We start from the raw sequence: 21392 nt of genomic DNA, 5'->3' as shown, positions 1-21392 counted from the left end.
TGTTTGGATTAGCTTATGTATTGGGGAAAGCCAAAATGACTAAAAATGACACTCTTTTTTAAAAGGAGTGTAATGGGTTTGAGGGTTAGAGGGGTGTGATAGGTAAATCAAACCCATTAAGTTAATAAGTTACAAATTCCTAACTTTTCAAAACCCCTTTATTTTGCCTTCTCCATAAGTTAAAATTCATAAGGCCTTATGATTTGCCAAACACCTTATACACCTTATTAACTTTTCAATTAGCTCTTCAGTTTATTATTCTTGAAATTGCCAGCATTTTTTCTTAATTTCATATAGTAGGCCGGCCCACTATCCAATCTTGGTTGATTGAAACCAATCTTATTTCTTTTATTTTTTTAATAAACACAAGTGATATCTTTAATTAAGACTACAAGTCAACAAACCCACAGGATATGTGTTTGGATTTGGAGAGTGGAAATAATGCAAAATTCTAACCTTCAAATTGTCGAAAAAATAAACTATAAAATTGTCATAAAAATCCAATGACAACCCACAGAACCAATATTAATCACGTTCATCCCAACGATTACTTCAATCACAAGCTTCTCCATTGATTAAACATCAAGCAACTAGGTTCCTAAGGCTACATTGATGAAGCACATGCACATGACAAACAAATACACACATAAATATATAAATTTATTATAGCGTTATCACACGTTCCCGATTTGATGAAATCGTTACCAAGTCCTGTCAAGAGGCGTACGAAGCCTTGGCGAAACAACAAGAAGCTTGGGCACGATATTAGTCTAATAGTCTCGTGCCAACACCAACTTCCAAGCCATATTAGACCTTCTACGGACACACTCCCAAATGTCACATTGGCCCAAAATGAGCCCCCAACCACACCATCGGTAGCCGCCGCCAAAACGAGCTCCCTCAACCACACTACCAGCACCAAGTTCGACAACCACACCAACACCAATACCCGCACCATAATCTGAACCAAATGCACCATCCCCAACACCCTAACTCAACATGATGGTCCAATGCATCCACTAGAGCTCGCGTGTGTGTAAAGAATCACCGATAAGGTCATGTGTAGTGAATGGGCTTTCACTAACAAACTGTCACGTAGACTGGGCATCACTATCTAAGCCATCAAACGTGTGTAATGATTAAACCAAGTTATTAACCATTTTGCAATCATTGTTTTCTTATTAAATATTTTTTTTCCTTTGACACTAAAACTACATTATATTAAAAAAATTGCATTGTCATAATCTTCTTCGTCGTCATCTTCATAATCATCACCGTCATCATCAAAATATTTTGTACACCCACAATCACAACGAATATGTAAATTAATAAAGTTTGTTTTTAATTATTTTTTGTAACTGCGTATTATGACGGTCTTAGAAAAATTTGTGTATGAGTTATTCATTGGTGACAATATGTTTTCAAGTGTTTTAGGTTCGCAAACGTTATGAAGAACACATGATGTTTAATATGATCCACCTAACATTCAAATTGAATAATGCATGATGAACTTCATGCCGTTCATCTTCATATACACAAATTTAAAACAAGAATTTTTTTAATTTTTTTTTAGAACAACTCATCTACTAATTTAATCTATTTTTAATTAGCAAAACCTAAACCCCAAATATCTAAGAAAGAAAGCACCATTTAAAATACTAACATATAATTAGGCTAATATGAATTAAACTAATATAAGATGATAAGAATATTATTACTTCACATATAGAATTAATGCCAAATAATACATGATAAAATAATAAAGATATAACATTGTTTTTATTACTTCTACTTCAAACACACAAATATCAAACGTTATAATTCTACTAGTTCTTCACACTTGAACAAACTTTCATACTGCATGATCTAACCATTGCTCCGGCAATCGGTATCACCGGAAGAATATCACAGTTGCATATTTCAATCATGAACCCATCTGGATCATGAAAAAACAACTGATCAACATAGATTCCACCTTCCTCCACCCGTTGTCTCGTGTATATTATCGCCATTTCTTTCAACTTCTTCTCCACATATTCAATGTTTTCGTACTATGTACATACATATGTTAATGTTATGACACCACGTTCTATGAATTTTAATTTCAAACGACTTAGTTATCCAAAAAGGTGTCTTTTGTATCGATGTAAACATTACTTTTATTCTGTATCAATGTAAACACTACTTTTTAATATGATTACCTGAAAGGAAATATGACTATCTTTAGGATTAATTTCGGTTTTCTCTGGAACCTTATCCGGGTCTTCGAATTGAATTAAATGTATCCCAATTCCATAGCTAAAAAGCCTGAAACCATCAAGTAATTAAAAAAATATAGCATTCAGTTTCGCTATCCGAAAAGGCTAGCGGCACAACTTGTTGCCTATCAGCCTTCTATTTCTATTTTGATGTAGTATTTGTTTATAGTAAAATACGAATACACAATTTGATTAAATTAAATGAGAAAATTACCAAGCACCATCAAACTCAAGATTTCCGGGTCTCTTAACTTGAACAAAACCAAGAATGCTGTGGTAGAAATTGACGGATTCTTGGACCGAACGACATTGAATAGAGATATGATTCAAAGACTTGAGAAGCAGCGGATTTGCGGCAATTTCCTTCATTTTGAATTTTGGTGATGATTTATTTAATAAATTTATGTTTTTTTTGGGGTTTTGATCAAACAGAATGTTTGATGTAACACAAGTGAAGAATATATTAAGATGGCGGGTAGTATATTAGTATATGTGTTTAAATGAGAAGAGGCAAAGGCTGGATTTTAAAGGCCAAAGGAATAATAAGGTTCTGTGATGTTGTACATATTGAAGAATGATGACAACTAAGTGGGATTCGGACAACTCATCTTGTTTATTTTTATGTATTCAACATGAACATAGGTAAAAATAACAACATGCTTTAAATAAATTAAAAAAAACTATATACGAAACTTGTTTTTTTGAGTGAACTGCGGTTTTTCGTTCTTGTGTTTGTCAAAATCTGCAGTTTTTATTTCAATAGTTTCAAATTTATGATTTTCGTCCATATGGTTTCATTTCACTTGTAATTAAACCCGAATTCACTAATCCCATTAAGTTTGGTCGTTAAACCCATCAGCTTGCCCTTTACGTGAGGGGCAGTTTGTCCCCCCCGCCCCCCCCCCCCCCCCCCCCCAAATACACCCTAGCCCCTCACGTGAGGGGGCTTGCGAATTAGGACTGAGGTTTATTTGGGAAGAAAAAAGGACAAAACTGCCCCTCATGTGAGGGGAATGCTGATGGGTTTAACAACCAGACTTAAGGGGTTTAATGAATTCATGTTTAATTGCAAGTGTAATGAAACAACATGGACGAAAATCACAAATTTGAACCTATTGGACTAAAACCGTAGATTTGGACAAACCATAGGAATGAAAACCGCTGTTTACTCTTGTTTTTTTCATAATGTTGATTATGAGATATTAGTTTAGTTATCAATTTGTTATACAAAGTCCATCTCGAGCATGAGCATGATGCTAGTTATTATTATTTTTTTTTTTTTGCATTTTTATTTTCCGAAACAGCTTCATATATGGTTAGAATTTCTCTTAGCAAGACGCTGAGAGAGAACAACCACCAAAATTACAACAACGTCATCGGGTTTTATAACTAATCAACCAAACTAATTCTAACCTTAAAAGTTAAAACTCCTATTGAAAACCAAAGAAAAGAGTTAAAAAATCAAAATTAACAAGATCATTAAAAACCAAATCATGTTTCTTAAAACCGGAACCAAACATGTTTTTGTTTCTGTATCTCCAAAGGACCCACTAAGTAGACATAATAATAGCCTCTACTCTTCTAGAACCGTCCTTTTTTTCTTTTCTTTTCTTTTTAAGCTACACGAATCCATCCAAAAACACGAGATCCTTAGGCATCTGCGAATTCAGAATAGACAACTCTAACCACTTAGCCATCGCTGTCCAAGTCGAAAGTGTGACCTCACACTCGCTGAACAAATGAGCAGATGTCTTTATGCTTGTAAACATGACATTAACACATGTAGCGCTTGTGTGTAGGTGCTCGTTATGTCTCCCGACGCATATGGTCTTAGTATGATACGCATTGATAAGCTACTGTATTAAATTTTCACTCATTCGTAACACACTCACTTTTTTTTTTGGTAATGTTATGTTCACTTTTAAACGGCCTTTTATTTTCACATTATCACCTACTTTTATTTTTCTTTGTTTAGCACAAATATATATTTTTTCAAAATCCTATCCGTATTAAATATCATTATACGTATAAACTTTATACTCTAAATTAAATAAATATAAAAGATACGTAAAATAATAACTAAAAATCACATTAAGATTAAAAATTAAATACGAGGTTATGGGCCATAAGAACTTCTCACGCTTTTAAACGAGGTATACTTACATATATATATATATATATATATATATATATATATATATATATATATATATTGATTTCTGGCTATACTTGGATAGTGACGCCCTGATTATATCTTTTTCGTCTTCAATGTTCCTGCGGGTTGCGGCCCCTTAACTTTACGTTGTAGACATTGTTGAATTTGTTTATATTTTTTTGTGTAAATATTTCCATTTTGAATTAAGTTGATGATGGTAGAGTTGGTGTGGCCGAATTGACAAGTGAAGTGATCAATGATTGCTTTTCAAAACGAGTAGCGATTTTGTTGATTTCCATCTTTTGGGTCCTCTGATATCGAGACTCACACCTTAGCTAAAGCCACCTGTTTTTGTTCGTTCCATGGTGTTAACTACTTTCTCTCCGTGCTTTTGTTTTATTTTTGTGGATCCGGTGATTTATAGGATTGTTCATTGAATAGGTCGCTTTGTTCAGCGTTCTCCGAATCTTCAGACTCTTGGCATTGACGGTAGTTGGTGTAGTTAGGGTTTTGACATTGTTGTGGTTTTTGGAGCGATTATACGGGTCAAGCATCGGTTTAAGAAAAATTTCGACAAATCCTAAAGATTGGCTCGGGAATGAAGAAAGTGGGGTTGATATTTGAGATTGTTGCGCAAAGTTTTGGTATTTGGACAACATTTGATGCGGATCCGATCCTTATTGGAAAGGGAAAGGCATTTGGTTCGGCATGAGCATTTGGTTTTGCGGGATTTGAACATTAAGCTCCGGATTGTGAGAACTACTGACTCTTTCATACTTTGAACCCTTGATTTTGTGAGAACAATTTATAGACCGAATGAGTTTTGTAAAGGATTTGTAAATAGATAGAGTTATTTGCTGAATTGCTTGTGTAAAAAGTGTTAAACGGCACGTTTAATTATAGGTTTAAAAAAATTATTTATTAAAAAAATGACCGTTCAACGATCATATTATAATCGACTTCCACAACCCGAGCTGGGTGGCATTCATGCCGGTACCGAACCCATCTCGGACTGACTCCGTCCACCCTTGGAGAAGCTCTTACCCAAGAAGTTTTGGTACGACACTTGTTCATTTAGTAACTTTACTATCAATTTATTTAAAACCAAACTTCCGTATTTATGTAAAAGATTATCACTAAAATAAATACCAAATGCTAACAACTTTTATCTATATTTTAAAGTGTTTAATTCTTTCTTCAAATACTACAACTGGTCAATTTGAATATATTATCAATCTACGATATAAATAATTTAATACACAAGTAACAGGGATTCGAACATGAAGGTATTTTACTTGTTAAACCTCCTAAATGATACTTGCTTCGTTATTTTAAAAAATAAAATAAAAGTCAAATTTCATTGGCAGTCATGCTTTTGCGTTACATAAACTCTTTTAACATAAAAATGGCACTAGTCACGCTGTCACCGTTAGAAATAGTTTTCATGCCGGTGGCCCCCCTGGCATTATTTTTTCTTGGTTTTCATATAAATTACATTAATTAGATTATTATATAATTTTGAACATCAAATATAGTACTTTGGTTTTAACCATTAGCCTTTCATATGGCAACATGTTCGTCTTCTAGAATCGTTAAAATAGCTTTTTCTTTGTTAGTTTAAACAATTAAATTTTTAAATAAGTTTATTGGGCTATAATGGGTGGGTTGTGCTATGTATTTTAAAAATGGGCTTAAATTAATTGGGTAATTAGGTTTAAACATTTTTTTTAGAACGGCGACTTGTTTTTTTGTTTAGGCCACCGCACTCTTCAATTTGAAGATTCTCGTTTCCTTAATCTAGCCAGACTATGTTGTAAGAATTAGTACATTATATATGTATTAATATATATATATATATATATAAATATTTTTTAAAGAGAAATTGGGCCTACCAGGGTGATCGCCCCCCCCCCCCCGGACCAACAATGGATAGCAATTAATATTGCCCATTTTGCTAACAAATTTGTTTATTGAGTGGAAATTTTTTATGGTCAGCTACTCTGAATTGTTTTCACTTAAACATACTTTATTGTGAAGTTTTCTTTCTATCCACAACTAATATGACAAAAAAACGTTGGTAATATTTAGGTAATCCATGAAAAACATACATCTTCTTGTCTTGAGCACAACCCGAAGTTTGTGATACCAATCCATGAATCTGTACCGTTGAGTTTCTCACTATCCAAGAGAGCACAAAGGCAATAGGAATCGTTTGCGAGAATGGTTGCATTAGTTATAGTTTTCATCCACAAAACAAAGTTTTGTTTTTAGTTATTTGATGTTAACTTCTTTTAACAATTGAGTACCCTTGTTTTGTTTATAAAATCTTACTTAATTAAAAACTAAGATCTAAACCACCCTGATCATCTTGTAATTGGCCTACACATTTATTACAAAATCCAAGTTGATTGGTAGGTATCAGGTATGCAACCAATTACTTATTTGTAACTCTTAGGAACTCATTAACAATTGAGTTGTTAATATTGGCACATTTATTCCCGATTATGCCAGCCCACTCTTTGTGATGGACCAACGCAATTCTTATAAAGTCGAGTTATAAATAGTGTTGTCATATCGTGTATACTCGTACATGATAAGACACGAATATGAAACATATATACATGTACACGACACGAAAACTTATCGAGTATTGTTTCCCGAACACGAACACGAACCTACTAATATCAGATATACACGATAAGACACAATAAAAGCTATTTATATCTCCTAACAAACAAACTGTTAATTAAAGTTAACCGGATGCGTATAATTGCACTTGAATTAGAAGATGGTTCGATTTGAGTACCTTAAGAGACAACTGGTTGTGGGTGTAAAAGAATTACGGTTAAGTAGTTAGGGTACAATACATGCTATATTATTGTATCTTTAGTTATGAAAAAATTTAATTAGGTACTAATATGTACTTAACAGATAAACAAGTATTTTACTTGTTTAGACACAAAAATTAACATGTCGATTCGTGTCTACCTATTTAATACACAAAACCTGTTAAGATCATGTAGATTCATATTGTGTATTCGTGCATGTGTCTAAATTGTCGACCCTTAGTCGAGTGCACTTCTCACAAGGTGTGGTATATCACCTTACCTTGTCACACAAAAAAATCCAAATGATTCCACAAGAAAATTTTGCGCAAGTGTTTTATGTAATGTCATTTTTTAAGTGTATGCCTTTTAATATCAAGTTTGAGTTTGAATCACACCTGCAATTATAAATCATGTTTCTGTCTCACCAAACATATTGAAATTTATTTGTTTATTTGACGAATTGTTTTCCACCCGTGTGACACACTAGTCAATATAATAACCCGTAATAATAATAATAATAGGTTTATGAAACTCCACGTGGGCATCTCTAGTGCCACGACATATTTCATTTCTTCAAAATTTCATGAAACCGGAAGAATAACAGAAAGGCGCTAAAGTATACAGTAACACATGGCGCTCCTTCTGGTTCCTGCTGCTACCGTGTTGCCGGCAAAAGTAGAGGTTAGATCCACCGGTCGCCGTCGATCGGCAGTTACGGCAACCCTATCTTCTCCGGTGGATTGGGTGGAGGTGACGTCAAGCTTCTTCGAACAAGATACTAGGCCTATCATGCTATTTGACGGTAATTAATAAATAATAATTACTAAAATTTTATTCCGCTACTGTTTTGATTACGACTTACGAGTTAGCTCTGTACCTGTATTCAGTAAAGAGAATTAGGTTTTTATAATTTTATCTACAAATAGTCATAAATTGATTCGATTGTATCTCTGCATCAATTTCGCCTGTCAGCTAGCTATTCTGGAGATGAAGGTGGTTTAAGTTACTTTTTTATAGTAATAGAAACAATTATTAAGAAGCTAATCAAAATAATAATTAGGAAGTGTCTCCTGAATCGACTTTGACAACTTGTCCAAGATTATTGCAAACAGGAGCGGGCTCCATGCTGACCCCTGATGAAGGCCTACCCCCACGGGGAACAAGTTAGTACCCCCCTGGGCGCCCGAACCCTCGTTGCAGTGTTGGCATACATATCCATAATCATCTCTATGTATTTCCATGGGACCCTCTACCCTCAAGGCTATCCCAAAGCAGTCGCCGTGGCACACTGTCGTACGCCTTTTCTAGGTCAATGAACACCATATGCAGACCACGCTTCTTGTCCCTATACTTTTCCATGAGTTTTCTTAGGAGGTGTGTTGCCTCTGTAGTGGACCTCCCCGACATGAAACCATACTGGTTCACCGTAACCTGGGGTTTCCGTCTCATTCCAGCCTCTATAACTCTTTCCCATAGCTTCATAGTATGGCTTAGTAACTTGATGCTTTTGTAGTTCCCACAACATTGAGCGTCTCCTTTTTTTTCTTATAAACAGGGACTACGATGTTGCTCCTCACTGATCTAGCATCTTACCGGACTTGAAGATAATATTGAATAAAGTAGTTAAGCAAATGACTCCTTCCTCTCCCAGACACTTCCACACCTCGATGGTATGTTGTCTGGGCCAACTGCCTTAGCCCATCCCATCCTCTTAAATGCATTCCTCGCCTCTTCTTGCGTAATACGTCGACAATAGCAATTATTCCGTTGTTGTCGTTGCAGGGCTGTGTTGCCGTTTTCTTCTTGGTAAGCCCTCCCATTGTTGAAAAGGTTGTGGAAGTAGGGTTGCCATCTTAAGTTGATGTCCTGCTCTTTAAACCAGTACCTGCACATCCTCTTATTTTATAAACTTCACTGCCCCTAGATCTTGCCTTCTACGCTCCCTGGCTTTGGCAATCTTAAACATATGATGTTCCCCTTCCTTTGTTTCTAGACGTTCATACATCCATTTAAAGGCCGTGTTCTTTGCCTCTGACACTACCTTCTTCACCTCTCGTTTAGCCCTTTGTAAGCCTCTCTCAATCCCGCTCGATCCTCCTCATTTATGCACCTCATTATCTCCCTAAAACTTTGTTGTTTGTCCCGTATCTTATCTTGTACAACCTCATTCCACCACCAAAACTCCTTATCCCCCCCCCCCCTCTTTTCTGTCGTGACCCCATTATGTTCACGAACATAAATGAACATAATTGAACAAAGATAAACAAACATAAAGGAACACACTTAAATGAAAAGAAACATACACGAACATATTTGAACAAACATAAAAGAACATGAATCAACTAAATAACTAATACATACGAACGTTCACGAACATAAATGAACGAGTGAAACACGTGTTCATGTTTGTTCGTTTATTAAATAAACGAACATAAATGAACTTCCCGCTGAACCGTTCATGAACAGTTTACCGAACCTTCAGCTCGTTTACAGGTCTAGATATAACTGATTGACGCAATCGGCTATAAGGATATATCTAAGTAAAACAATTTGTTGTATTTTGACAGGTGTGTGCAACTTATGTAATGGAGGTGTGAAGTTCGTGCGCGATAATGATCGACAAAGGTTTCTCTTTACATTCTTTTATGCTTCATTGGGTGGTCTCTTTATAGTTTATACTGTATTTGTCTCTTTTCGTTTGTTTTAACTTATTTTCTTAATTTTGTTATATCTGACTTGGAGTGACTGGATACTAGTAAGTGACAATACTTTGTGATAAAATGGTCATGGATTCCAGTAATGGGTAACTTACAAAAAAATAAATCAGTAAGAGTTTTGAAATTGATCTATTGGTTTAAAATGAGCACTTTTAAGTATTAAGATAGATCTCATGCCGAAAGATGTCCATGGAAACTATCAGTGCAATGCTGGTTAATTTAAGGCTTTACGACATGCTATTGTACAGTATATGATACTGACTTAAGCATATTACATATCGGTGTTCATTAATGTACTATATTGTTTCACAATCAGTGTTTATTCGTGAATAACACATTAGATTATGTATGCTGTGTGATGGACTTTAGATCTATATATCATATGATGAATATTTATTGTATGCATTCACTCTGGTCTTGCTGATAAACTATTGCTTTGCAGAAAGAATGCTACCATCATTTTTACTAAATTTACTTTTTGAGGCGCAGCATGTTTATGCCAGTGGTGCATTTGTAAGCTGTCGTAAATTTTTGTTTAAAACATCCGAGTAAAATTCTTAACACATATTATTGTTCTTTATAACTGAATTCATAAATATTTGGTAATCTGATAATCTCCAAATTTGTCATTATAATTATTTCAGTTAGGGCGATTATAGTTATTAGCCAAGTATTTAATTATAATGACTAGTTTTGGGCTTATCATAACTTGAATAGACTATCACTGTACTAAATGGGGTAAACAGTTAGGCCTAGTTCTAGTAGAATGAATATGTTATTTTGACCATATTCGGTTAAACTATAACTAATAAGCAGATCTGATATGCTAATATGCTTTCAATCTCAGGAGAATAAGGTTTGAAGCCCTACAAAGTGATGCTGGCAAGAATCTACTAAGAAGGTCCGGAAGAGCTCCTGATGATATTTCAAGTGTCGTGCTTGTAGAGAAGAATAGGTAAACTTATATTATAATAATAATAATAATAATAATAATAATAATAATAATCCAAATCACTGAATAAACAATTTAAAAGGTTTAAGAAATAGACATTATGCGACTTTCAGCCCGTTTGACTCGTGCTTCTTTATTTATTTGAGAGATAATACACAACCCAATCGATGCGTTTAACATTTCAGGTCATATATCAAGTCAGAAGCTGTGTTGAAGATCATGGAGTACATAGACTTGCCTTTTCCTCAACTAGCCTTCTTTCTTCGGTTTGTACCTTTGTGAGGACTTACTCTTACTGATATTTTATGGCTTCTTTCTACTATAAAAACAATTAATGAACCAATTTATTTCTTTCTCTTTATGCAGGTTCATAAGGGATTTCGTGTACGAAAACATTGCGGATAATCGTTATGCTGTATTTGGTCGTTCAGAGTCTTGTGAAATTTAGGGTACCCATCATAAGGTAACCTTTTGTTAATCGTTATAATGGTACTCTTGCAAATATTTTATGTTTACGTCCCCAAAGCCTTAGTTTGCTCTTTTTATAATCTTGTATAAAGTTTATATCTAGAGTTGGATATTTAGGAAGTTTATAGAACTGAAATCGATTAAAATGTTGTTGAATAGAACTATGGACGTTGCTCGTATCTTATTCTGTCGGTTTAAATTCATTCATTCATGCAAATAGTTCATTTGAACTTAAATGTTCAGAAGTGGCTGGCTTTGTAGGAAGTAATGAAAATGCAAATATAGCAAGATTTGGTTTGATGATCTGAAATGAGTATTCTAAGCTAAAAAATGCTTGATTACGGTGACCGATATAGTTTTGGTGTGGGACTAGTTGTCTTTTGCGACAGAATAAGATACGAGCATTTTTTTGATTAATAGGTCGTATCGAGTTTTAGACATGTACCCAATTGAATGGCCATTGTTACCAGTTTGGATGGCCGGTACTAATTCAGTTTTCACCGCTAAAACCTGTTGCTAATGCCAATTGTTTGAATATTCATGATGATTACTGATGAAACATTTATTGTTGTCGCCTACACACCTCAAAACTAAAACACTCAGAACACAATATGTATATGAGTTCTATCGTTAAGTTTGAATTCGGCTTCAACAAGTCCAATTTATGGTAAAGATGTGATGGTCGTGAATAAGCGAAGTAGAACTCTTGTCACAATATATTTTTATGTGACATTGGGACATGGTAAATCTTGTCAATCTTAGTACCATTATCTAATGACTTAAATCTTAATTTTATGAGAAAAAAGTAAGGTCCTCAAGTCGTAAGGATCGAACAAATGCTCTGAATTCAACTTAATTCATACATTGCTAAATGAAGACCCCCTTTAAGATCAACAATTCCATCGAATTGTGTATGATTGTATGTGTGATAGCATCTATTACTATACCAGGAATATCAATGAATCGAGTTATTGCAATTGCTCAGGACACGTTTTTTATTTGTTGCAACTTAAAAGTAAAAAAATGTATTAATATTTATATTTTACTAGATAATCCTTAATATATCGTTTTATTGGAACAAGAGGGGGTATTTTTTTCGTTTGTTCTTTGAGAGATAGAGGCTCATTGAGAAATATGAAAGTTGCATTTGAATGTGTGCATTGATTTTGCCCTTCATGTTCATTTATATTGAGGAAGTCATTGTAAGAGGACGTCACACTAGTATTACATAATATTATACATGATATTTCTCCTTTGACCAAAACCGACTTTCCGTATTTGCAATTAGATTGCCAGTCTCGTTGAGGCTCCGATTAACTCCTTTCCCTTTGCTGCTCAAACCGTAGCGGCAAATGCTATTCGTTCTGAAGTAGATCAAGGTATGCAACGAGCAGAAGTCATGATTAAAGGTCCCGGTCTCGGAAGAGACGCAACATTATTAGCTATTCGCAAAAGTGGTATACTATTAACTTTCATACTGGATGTAACCCCTATGCCACAAAATGGTTGTAGACCTCTGAAAAAAAGACGTGTGTAGAAAAAAAATTGAAGAGATTTCCATGGCAAGAGAAACAAATGATTCATTGAACAGATCAAATAATATTATTATGGTTCGAGAGACAATAACAGTATCTACTCGGACACTATAATGGAAGTGTGTTGAATCAACAGCAGACAAATTGTGGGTATATATATATATATATATTATATCCTAGTATAAACATCTTCAATCTTTAAATTTAGTAGTCATAGAAGTGTTAAATGAGTCTTGTTTATATGATAATGGATTGAACCCGAACCTAAAAGTCATGTAACTAACCTCACCACGACTCGTTTTTTCATGGGTTGACATAAACACAATGTATCTAATCATGAAATTTCATTCTAATTTACATATTTATACTTTAAGTTATAAAAATTAAAAATATAATAATAAATAGTAGTAGCAGTAGTAGTTGTTGGTGGCGGCGGTGGTGGCCGGAAAGTGGAGATCATGATGATGGTGATGCATGCTTTTTTGATAAACGTCTCCGAAGACGAAATTCACTTGAAATTCATCAGCTCAGATGAATTTCAAAACAACACAGATTTCTATGATTTTTGGAGATGGTTTTCGCGGAGATGGTTTTCATTCCAAAATTACCGGTCCAGACGGATTTCATTGGAAAACCATCGGAATGCGTAAGCTCCTTTACACGTGTCATTGTAGCATTGGTCGACGAAAACCATCGGCGGGAATCCAAATGCGTCGACGCAGATGGTTTTTGAAGGACTACTTTTGGAATTTGATCAAATTTTTGGCCTATTTTGAGACTCCTTTTCTCCTCATTTGACATACTTCAGGAATTTACCCTTAATATTATATTATGTCCCATAAGTACCAAATTTGTATAGCACGTCTGGTTGGTATAAATAAATCACAAAACCTGCATGACCCATAATTTGATGATAACTTTATTCAATCTGAAATTTCAGAAAAAGGGGTTTGGTTAGGAAGCTTTTGATGGGTGTGGTACACCCCACCACACCATTAACTTCATCTTCCTCTTGATTCTACAAGATTTTCAACAACATAACATAGAACAAACAATTAAATCCCATGTGGTCCCTACCAACATTTATCAACAAGTATAAAGCAGATCTCTGCTTCTGATTCTGTCACTCACTCAGAATTCAAATGCAGCAGGTGTACTTGATTCAGCCCTCACCATGGCCAATGGACTACAATTCCTAAGGATGAGATTGGTACCAGCGGAGTGGCGAAGCTTGGACTAAGACACCGGGTGGGCCGGACTCAAAATGTATAAAAAAATTCACAAGCGATGGGGGGCCAGACTCAAATTTTCGGCCGAAAACAGGTAAATTTACACTACTGCGCGAAAAAACCGGCCCCGGCCTTAAGTAAGCTTCGCCAATGATTGGTACCCTACCGAAAAATAACGATACCGAAAAAGAGTATAACCGTACGCCGAATACTGTACCGCTTTGTGATGGTTCGAACGGTTTAATCGTTGGCCAAAGAAATTAAGACGGAAGCCAGAAAGAATGTAGATCAAGATTTAGACTAATTCATAATTTCACTTCCATGCGTAATACGAACATTACATAGCCAGATAGCCTAGCCTTTTTATAGGTATAAACTAACTAACAAATTATCCTGTAAGCCACTATGTGACCCCACGGTCTACTAATAAACATAATAATTGAACTTAATTAAATGACAATTTGAATTAGTGAAAGAGGACGTGGGGAGGCACATGCACAAAACCACTGAAACCGAAAACATGAGAAATGATTGTGTTCGGCCGGTATGGTGGTACCGTACCTGAAAATACTGATATCGAAAATGCGTGAAACTATATACCAAATACCACACAGATTTTTTTTGGTTCGATACCGACGTTAATGGTACCATTGAAAATTAACAAAAAATACTGAAACCTAAAACATGAAAAATGAGCACCAGTACCAATTGTGTTTAGTTGGTACGTTACCAGTATTCAGGGTGAAAATGCTTTAATTGGCAATTCGGACCCAAATGTGATTCCCTTCCCTCCCATTTATAAAAAAAACTGATACCGAAAACAAATGAAACTATATATTGAATGCCTTAATGATTTTTTGATTCAGTACCAATCGGTACTGGTACCATTGTAAATGGATGATAACCATAATGTCCATTTGACAGGTAAAGTTAGGCAAAATGTCTACCTTAAAACTTATCAACCCGGTTACTTTTCAATCAATACTTGATGTAACTTTTTACCAACCAGATATTGCCACACATCATTAAAAAAAAAAGTCGGATCACTAGCTTTTTAAAAAATAAATCCTTGGAGCAAACGGGATTATTTAGGCGCCAAACGAGATTGTTTTGGCATTCGACGAGATTCATATAGGCGTCCAACGAGATTCTTTTGTACATGTGGCATATGCTAGTTGGTTAAAAATCTTGCGAGTAATGATTAAAAAGCGACCAGGTCGACGACTCCAAGGCTGACATTTTGAGAATTGGCTAGTCAAATAAACATTTTGTTGACATTAACCGTTCAAATAGACATTTTTATCGTTTCTCCGTTAAAAAACAAAAACCCAATGATACCAACTACCGAGATCAAGTACAAGCAAAGTACCGGTTCAGACCGGACTACCCGTAAAAGAATTGATTTAATAGGCAATTCGTACCCACATGTGGTTCCCTACCCTCTCATTTATGAAATTATACACGAACTTGTCGAAAGACTGTTGCCGTATGCCGATTTTCCGTTATTTTTATGTACTTATTCTTTTACGGAATCCGTGACGTTACATTTGCGCATGGAGATATGGAGGTCTAAACAGTGGAAGAAGAAGAAGACGTGTGTGTGTGTTGCAACAAGACCCCACTTTCATATGCCAAATTGAGACGCTACGGTTACTGCACATAAAGCAAAGGCATGCGATATTTACACATCACCGATATGAGTCTATAGGCTATGCATGACTGACAAGTGTATGGAAAAGACACAAAACAGTATTGGTCTTCAACAACTTGTATAGAGCCTGGTATAGAAACTTTTAATTAATTTTAAGAAAGTGTCTATACGGCCAATATAGGCAAATACAACCTGTAGAGGGGCTGTATAGGCCTACACAGCCCGTGTAGAGCTATACGAGACACTAGAAACAAAACAACATCTTTCGACACAAACTGACACGACTCAAGGCCTATACGACTCGTATATGCGAAAAGTGGTACGTGAAGATCCAAGACGGTCATGCCAAATCACAGTAGGATTGCTGATTTACCGTTAAATTTGGATGAATGCTGTTGGATTGTTGTTGTGATCTGAATGATTTGTTCTAATTAGGAACACAAAGAGACAAATTGGACAAAGTGTTAGTTTTGGTTTTCGTGCACACCAAGTGTTTGATAAATGACTGATATTATTATTTTGGAAAATTCACAAACAGAGATCCGAGATTCTGAGAATTTTACCCACAAGCACAAAATTCTAGAATTGTCCACTCCAAGTACGTCTTGACAACGTATTTGAGAAATATTTTGAAACTGACGTGTTTGCGCATCAACTACGTCTTGATGCGCTTGGATTGGGTATTTTGTTCCAGCTGGCTGTGGTGATCCGTGTTCAACCGTGTTGGGAAGCTGACTAAAGAGAACGTGAAGATGTGTTTGGATGGGGGCATTACGGGAATTTCAACATTTAGGGGACCCTTTTAGATTATCTCACATCAAAAGGAACATTTTGGGAATTTTCCTTATTTGCATGTAATCATGAGTTTTTGGTATGACTGGCAAATGAGTCAGATCAGACGGGTTCGGGTCACAGGTCAAAACGGGTGGGTTTGGGTCGGAAAAGGTCGATTCAAAAAGTGGTTAAATTGGTGCGGTTCGGGTCGAAAGGGGTGCAGTCAGATTGGGTTTCGGGTCAAAGCTAGTTGGTTTAAAACTGTTTTTTAAATCTGATGTACATTTCAGTTTTCCTTTTGTTTTTAGCACCGGTTACCCGTGTTTAGGCGTTGGTTAAGCGTGCGGCGTAGGTTACGCCTGCTTAAATGCCGGTTACACGCACAGGGGCTTGGAAACACGCCTCCGGCGCCATGTAATGCTCTTAATCCATGCAATAATCTGACTCTCTTTCATTAAGATTTGTGACATTCAATGGACTAGCACCCACTATGTCATGCAGTTTATTTCACATGTTTGGTACCAATTAAAGCTTACATGAGATAGAAGTTTATATATTGATTGGAGGGCAAATGGTGAATCTTTTGGACAAATATTACTGAAGGAAGTATCTCATCTGCCAGATTTTCCCATGTTTTGGGACCATTGACATTAAATATATTTTGCTAAAGAAAAAGTGCTAGAGAATATTAAGTGCAACATTTAAGAATATAACTAGAAATTAGATCAATTCTTAAATGAATAGTGTATGTCCCATATCACTAGGAGTTGGTGATTTAAAATCAATTTAGTCAGTGCAACTTTTTCCCAAAAGCAGGAATAAAAAAAGAGGGGATTATAGTTCAAGTTAAAAGACTTTTTAGTTAATTATGGTTTGTTTAGAAATCTTTACCCTAGTAAGCGCTAAACCAGTAAGAGACATGAATGGTTAAAACACTCCGAGCCAGTAAGTGCAAGTTAGTGGTGAGTATGCCAATGTGGTGGGGGTCGAGGAGATGGTGCGTGGGTGGCCGACTGAGGGTTATGAATACATGTGAAGGGACAAAGATATAAAATTTTATTCAACAACATTTTAAACTCAATAGGTAACAAATTGCTGGCCGATTCAGAGATGTCTTTCAGGTGAACCAAATACACTTTGACACTATGTGTTGTGGAGGGGCTTTATCGCCCCTCCACGTAGGACACGGGGCTTTAAAACTCTCATCCATAAAGCTTCATTATAGTTAAAGCCCCTTACCACCTCATTATATATATGCATATATATGTATGTATATATGAGAGAGAGAGAGAGAGAGAGAGAGAGAGAGAGAAGCATCCCATGGCCCGGCCGCACCTTCCCATGCTATCCATCATCTGGATGCCGCCCCACCCCCTTACCGCCCCTCGGTGGTGTTCGAAGCCCAAGCCGCCCCCATTGCACCCCCTATACCACTAACTTTGTATGGCCTTAATACCGATTGATTCAAATGTAGCCTCTTAATAAAATTATTAAAAAACTACAGAACAACATTAAGTTTCATTGGCATAAAACACATGTCCCTTATATTTCAAACACATTTTGGCCTCACTTAACTTTTTCTTTGTTCTTGTCACCTTCCATATAATATTCCACTCCCATTGTTAGTTTCTTGTTTCCTTAACACATGTAATGTGAAAAATAAAATTCATTAATTACTGACAAGTCTCCATCAGCATCACCATCATCATTCATCATCATCTTCCACATCATAATTTAAAATCTTCAAGTTATTTAACTACTCATGGCACCTGCAACAACCTACTTATCTTGCCTGAGGATGTTTATCACACTCATCTTTCTCATTTCTCTCACACTCTCACCTTCCATTTCAGGTAACACAGGCAAACCAGCTTCATATATATATTTAGGGGAAAGTCAAGTACAAATTAAATTAGCGTGCTAACTGTGCGAATCAAGTAATGTAATTATATACACACGTAGTGTAATTATGTAATTACATCATAGTGTAATTACACTATGATGTATATATAATTCCACTACTTGATTCGCACAGTTAGCACGTTAATTTAATTTGCATCTAATCCAAACCCCATATATATATCCCAAAATGGGATTTTGATTCTGATGCATAATTTATACTAATTGTCAGTTAATGAAGGGGTGTCTGTTGTGCAACAAAAGCATAAATTACTGGGATCAAGACCACCAGGGTGTGTAAACAAGTGCATGAAGTGTTCACCATGTAAAGCCACATTGGTTATCCCTCCACATCGTAAGATGGCTGATTATAAATATCAATCGTCTCACGGTGAAGACGGTTGTTATTATCTTCTTTCATGGAAATGCAAATGTGGTGACAAACTCTTTCAACCTTGATCATAATTGGCTTTGTTTATCAGTTATATAACCATGCCTAGTGATTGATTTGGGTAGTTAGTTAGATAGTGTATAATGTATTCAACAATATAGCTGTTAAGAAGTGCCACTGTTGACTAATAGGTAAACAGTGTTGAGGTCAAAAGCAGGTAATTTGACTTTTTGTATAAAACAATTTATGAGATTGTGTGCACTAGAATACACTTTTGTCTACATTTAACATGTTTTTTTTAAGCTGATGTTTTTTAATTGAGTAATGCGGTTTTCATCTATGTGATTTGTCCAAATGAAACCACAGGGACGAAAATCGCAAATTTAAAATTATTGGACTAAAACCGTGGATTTGGACAAAACACATGGACGAAAACCGCAGTTTACTCTTTTAAATACTGATAATGATAACAGAGGATTTATATTCAAAGCAGTCTACTATTTTGTATGCGAATATTTCTCAATTTCAAAGAATAAGTTCCTGAGTCAAGTACAAATATACAAATGCGCTTCTCAACGTGTGCGCAGTGCGTGTATACACACACGCGCGCGCAGTCGCACACTACAAACTTAACACCAAGATAGTGTTTAATGTTTTAGGCTATAGAATATAAATAAATTCAACAGAAATATTATGAGTTTACTGCAACTCTTGATAGAGAATAAAGATGTTGCTGCAGAGGGTACAAGTCCAGTGAACCCGATATCATAAGCGATGCTACCATCTGCTTTGAAAAGCCCGAAGTTTCTCTCTGACGTCGGGCCGGGCTTTAGGTTCTCGTTAAACATCCACGAACACGTATGCCTTGACCACCTTCTTAGGTCTGTAAGGGGTGCCCTTCTTTTTAAGTAGTCGTTTACGCAAGTTCAGATTATACGTTCTCGCGTTACTGAGCGTGGCCCCCACTTCATTCGGGTCGCCTTTTGAAGCCCAGCCCGTTTCAGATACAATAACCTCCATTTTATCGAATCCAGCCTTTTCTAAAGCTGCATAGGCTGTGTCGATTTGGGCCTCGAACATGTTATAATAATGTAGCTTAGTTTTCTCATCGTATATCCCGGGATTCTTTTTAAAGGTTGCGTAATTGATATCAATGTGTTCGGGGTCGCTAATGTATGCAAGAAACGGGTATGTGTTTATATAAAATGGCAATTTTATTCGTGAGAAAAACTCGAGAAGTGGTTTCATGTAGGGAGTTAGGCTTTCCTTAAACGCCCCTGCGGAAGGAGGGAACGAACTAGCAAACACACCAGCCGAATGCGGGCTTGAAACCTCAATATCGTCGGCTAGGTGAAGCAAGTCAAGCGCAGTATGAATATTTTTCACAGCTGGTAGTAAAACCTCCCAGAGTTCTTGATCAGCACCACCTAACACCTCGTTTCCAACCGCAATCCCACGAATGCGGGTCCCGGGTACAAACGGTTCCACGTTTTGTTTCACCCAATCCATGGCCCGGTCCTGGCTTACACTTATTTCTTTCAAGAACTTGTGATCGGGGTATACTTGCCGGTTGTGTGTGGTTTAGGATTTTCATTTTAATATTAAAGCTTTGTTGTGAGGGTCATTATTATAGGGTTATCAGACACACATCAAAAAACTTCATTTTTCTTTGCTTTAAAGGAGTAGAAGTTTAAAGTTATGGTGATACTGATGATACCGTGTGTTTTCTATGCAGACAGACAAGGGCTCTACACGTATATATATGCTAGTATTAAAGAGAAAGCCAAAGTGTGAACGCAATCGTTGTTAATGGAGTAACCAAAAATGTGTTGAATATTCTATAAATTATGGATATTTTATAAACAGGATCGGGCTAACACTTTACATTGACATTTAATAGTCTGGAATTTTCTTTTCGTACTTTTTCTTGTATTATCTTTCTTTTACATCACTAACAAATTAATATAATCTATATAATTAATTATCAAACGGTTTTAAATGTGAAAATTGATTTCATATTAATTTGACTTAAAATGCATGCCTACTTAAAACTGAAATGATTGAATGAAATCAGAGCAATTGAAGAGTATACCATATATATCACTTAAAGTTGTTCGAATAATAAAGTATAGAAATTAAAGAATATACTATATATACTATTTAAAACCATTAAACAACTAATAATTATTTACTTTTAAATTATTTAATTACCAAGAAAGCTTGAGAAGCCATTGTATGCATGTAAACTATAGCAACGGACCAATAGAAATATGTTATTTGTCCAAAAAGCCTATTGCTTTAATAGTATACTAGGTAGTCCATCTTAGCTGCTTAATTGTAGTGTCACCTACGGTCAGGAACGTCTCCGGAGATTTAAATAGCCCGGCCAAGCCGAAATAAAAAGGCCCGTAGGCCCTAACGAATAACGAAATAAATAAGCCAATATTTTTAAACGACGATTAACGTTGTAACAATAAACATAACAAAAAAACAATATTAAAATCAAATACCACAAATAGAAAGTTGGGCAGATGT

At 35.7% G+C, this 21392-nt stretch overlaps 2 protein-coding genes across 2 annotated transcripts; one reads left to right on the top strand and one right to left on the bottom strand.

Annotated features, from left to right (window-relative positions):
• Positions 1–770: 770 nt before the first annotated feature.
• Positions 771–2630, bottom strand: LOC143540173 (glyoxylase I 4-like). Its single transcript, XM_077033308.1, has 4 exons — positions 2473–2630; positions 2202–2307; positions 1859–2051; positions 771–961 (listed from the first exon to the last, which is right to left on the bottom strand). The coding sequence occupies exons 1-4, from the start codon at positions 2625–2627 to the stop codon at positions 771–773; spliced, it is 645 nt and encodes a 214-aa protein (XP_076889423.1). The 5' UTR covers positions 2628–2630.
• A 5241-nt stretch (positions 2631–7871) lies between these two features.
• LOC143540204 (DCC family protein At1g52590, chloroplastic) lies at positions 7872–11427 on the top strand. Its single transcript, XM_077033328.1, has 5 exons — positions 7872–8043; positions 9809–9866; positions 10806–10913; positions 11096–11188; positions 11277–11427. The coding sequence occupies exons 1-5, from the start codon at positions 7872–7874 to the stop codon at positions 11356–11358; spliced, it is 513 nt and encodes a 170-aa protein (XP_076889443.1). The 3' UTR covers positions 11359–11427.
• Positions 11428–21392: the final 9965 nt, after the last annotated feature.

This window comes from Bidens hawaiensis, unplaced genomic scaffold (assembly GCF_021521415.1).
Source record: "Bidens hawaiensis isolate Kalapana, Puna unplaced genomic scaffold, B.hawaiensis_p1.1 tig00012182_1, whole genome shotgun sequence".
NCBI lineage: Eukaryota > Viridiplantae > Streptophyta > Magnoliopsida > Asterales > Asteraceae > Bidens > Bidens hawaiensis.
Note: the sequence above shows the minus strand (reverse complement) of the source record. Positions and strands in the feature narration are given on the sequence as shown.

Coding starts and splice junctions, on each gene's coding strand:
- LOC143540204 (XM_077033328.1), top strand. CDS start 7,872: ATGGCGCTCCTTCTGGTTCCTGCTGCTACCGTGTTGCCGGCAAAAGTA. Junction 8,044..9,808: donor GCCTATCATGCTATTTGACG/GTAATTAATAAA, acceptor GTATTTTGACAG/GTGTGTGCAACTTATGTAAT. Junction 9,867..10,805: donor CGCGATAATGATCGACAAAG/GTTTCTCTTTAC, acceptor TTTCAATCTCAG/GAGAATAAGGTTTGAAGCCC.
- LOC143540173 (XM_077033308.1), bottom strand. CDS start 2,627: ATGAAGGAAATTGCCGCAAATCCGCTGCTTCTCAAGTCTTTGAATCAT. Junction 2,308..2,472: donor CTTGAGTTTGATGGTGCTTG/GTAATTTTCTCA, acceptor TGATGGTTTCAG/GCTTTTTAGCTATGGAATTG. Junction 962..1,858: donor AGCAATGGTTAGATCATGCA/GTATGAAAGTTT, acceptor CATTTGGTTCAG/ATTATGGTGCGGGTATTGGT.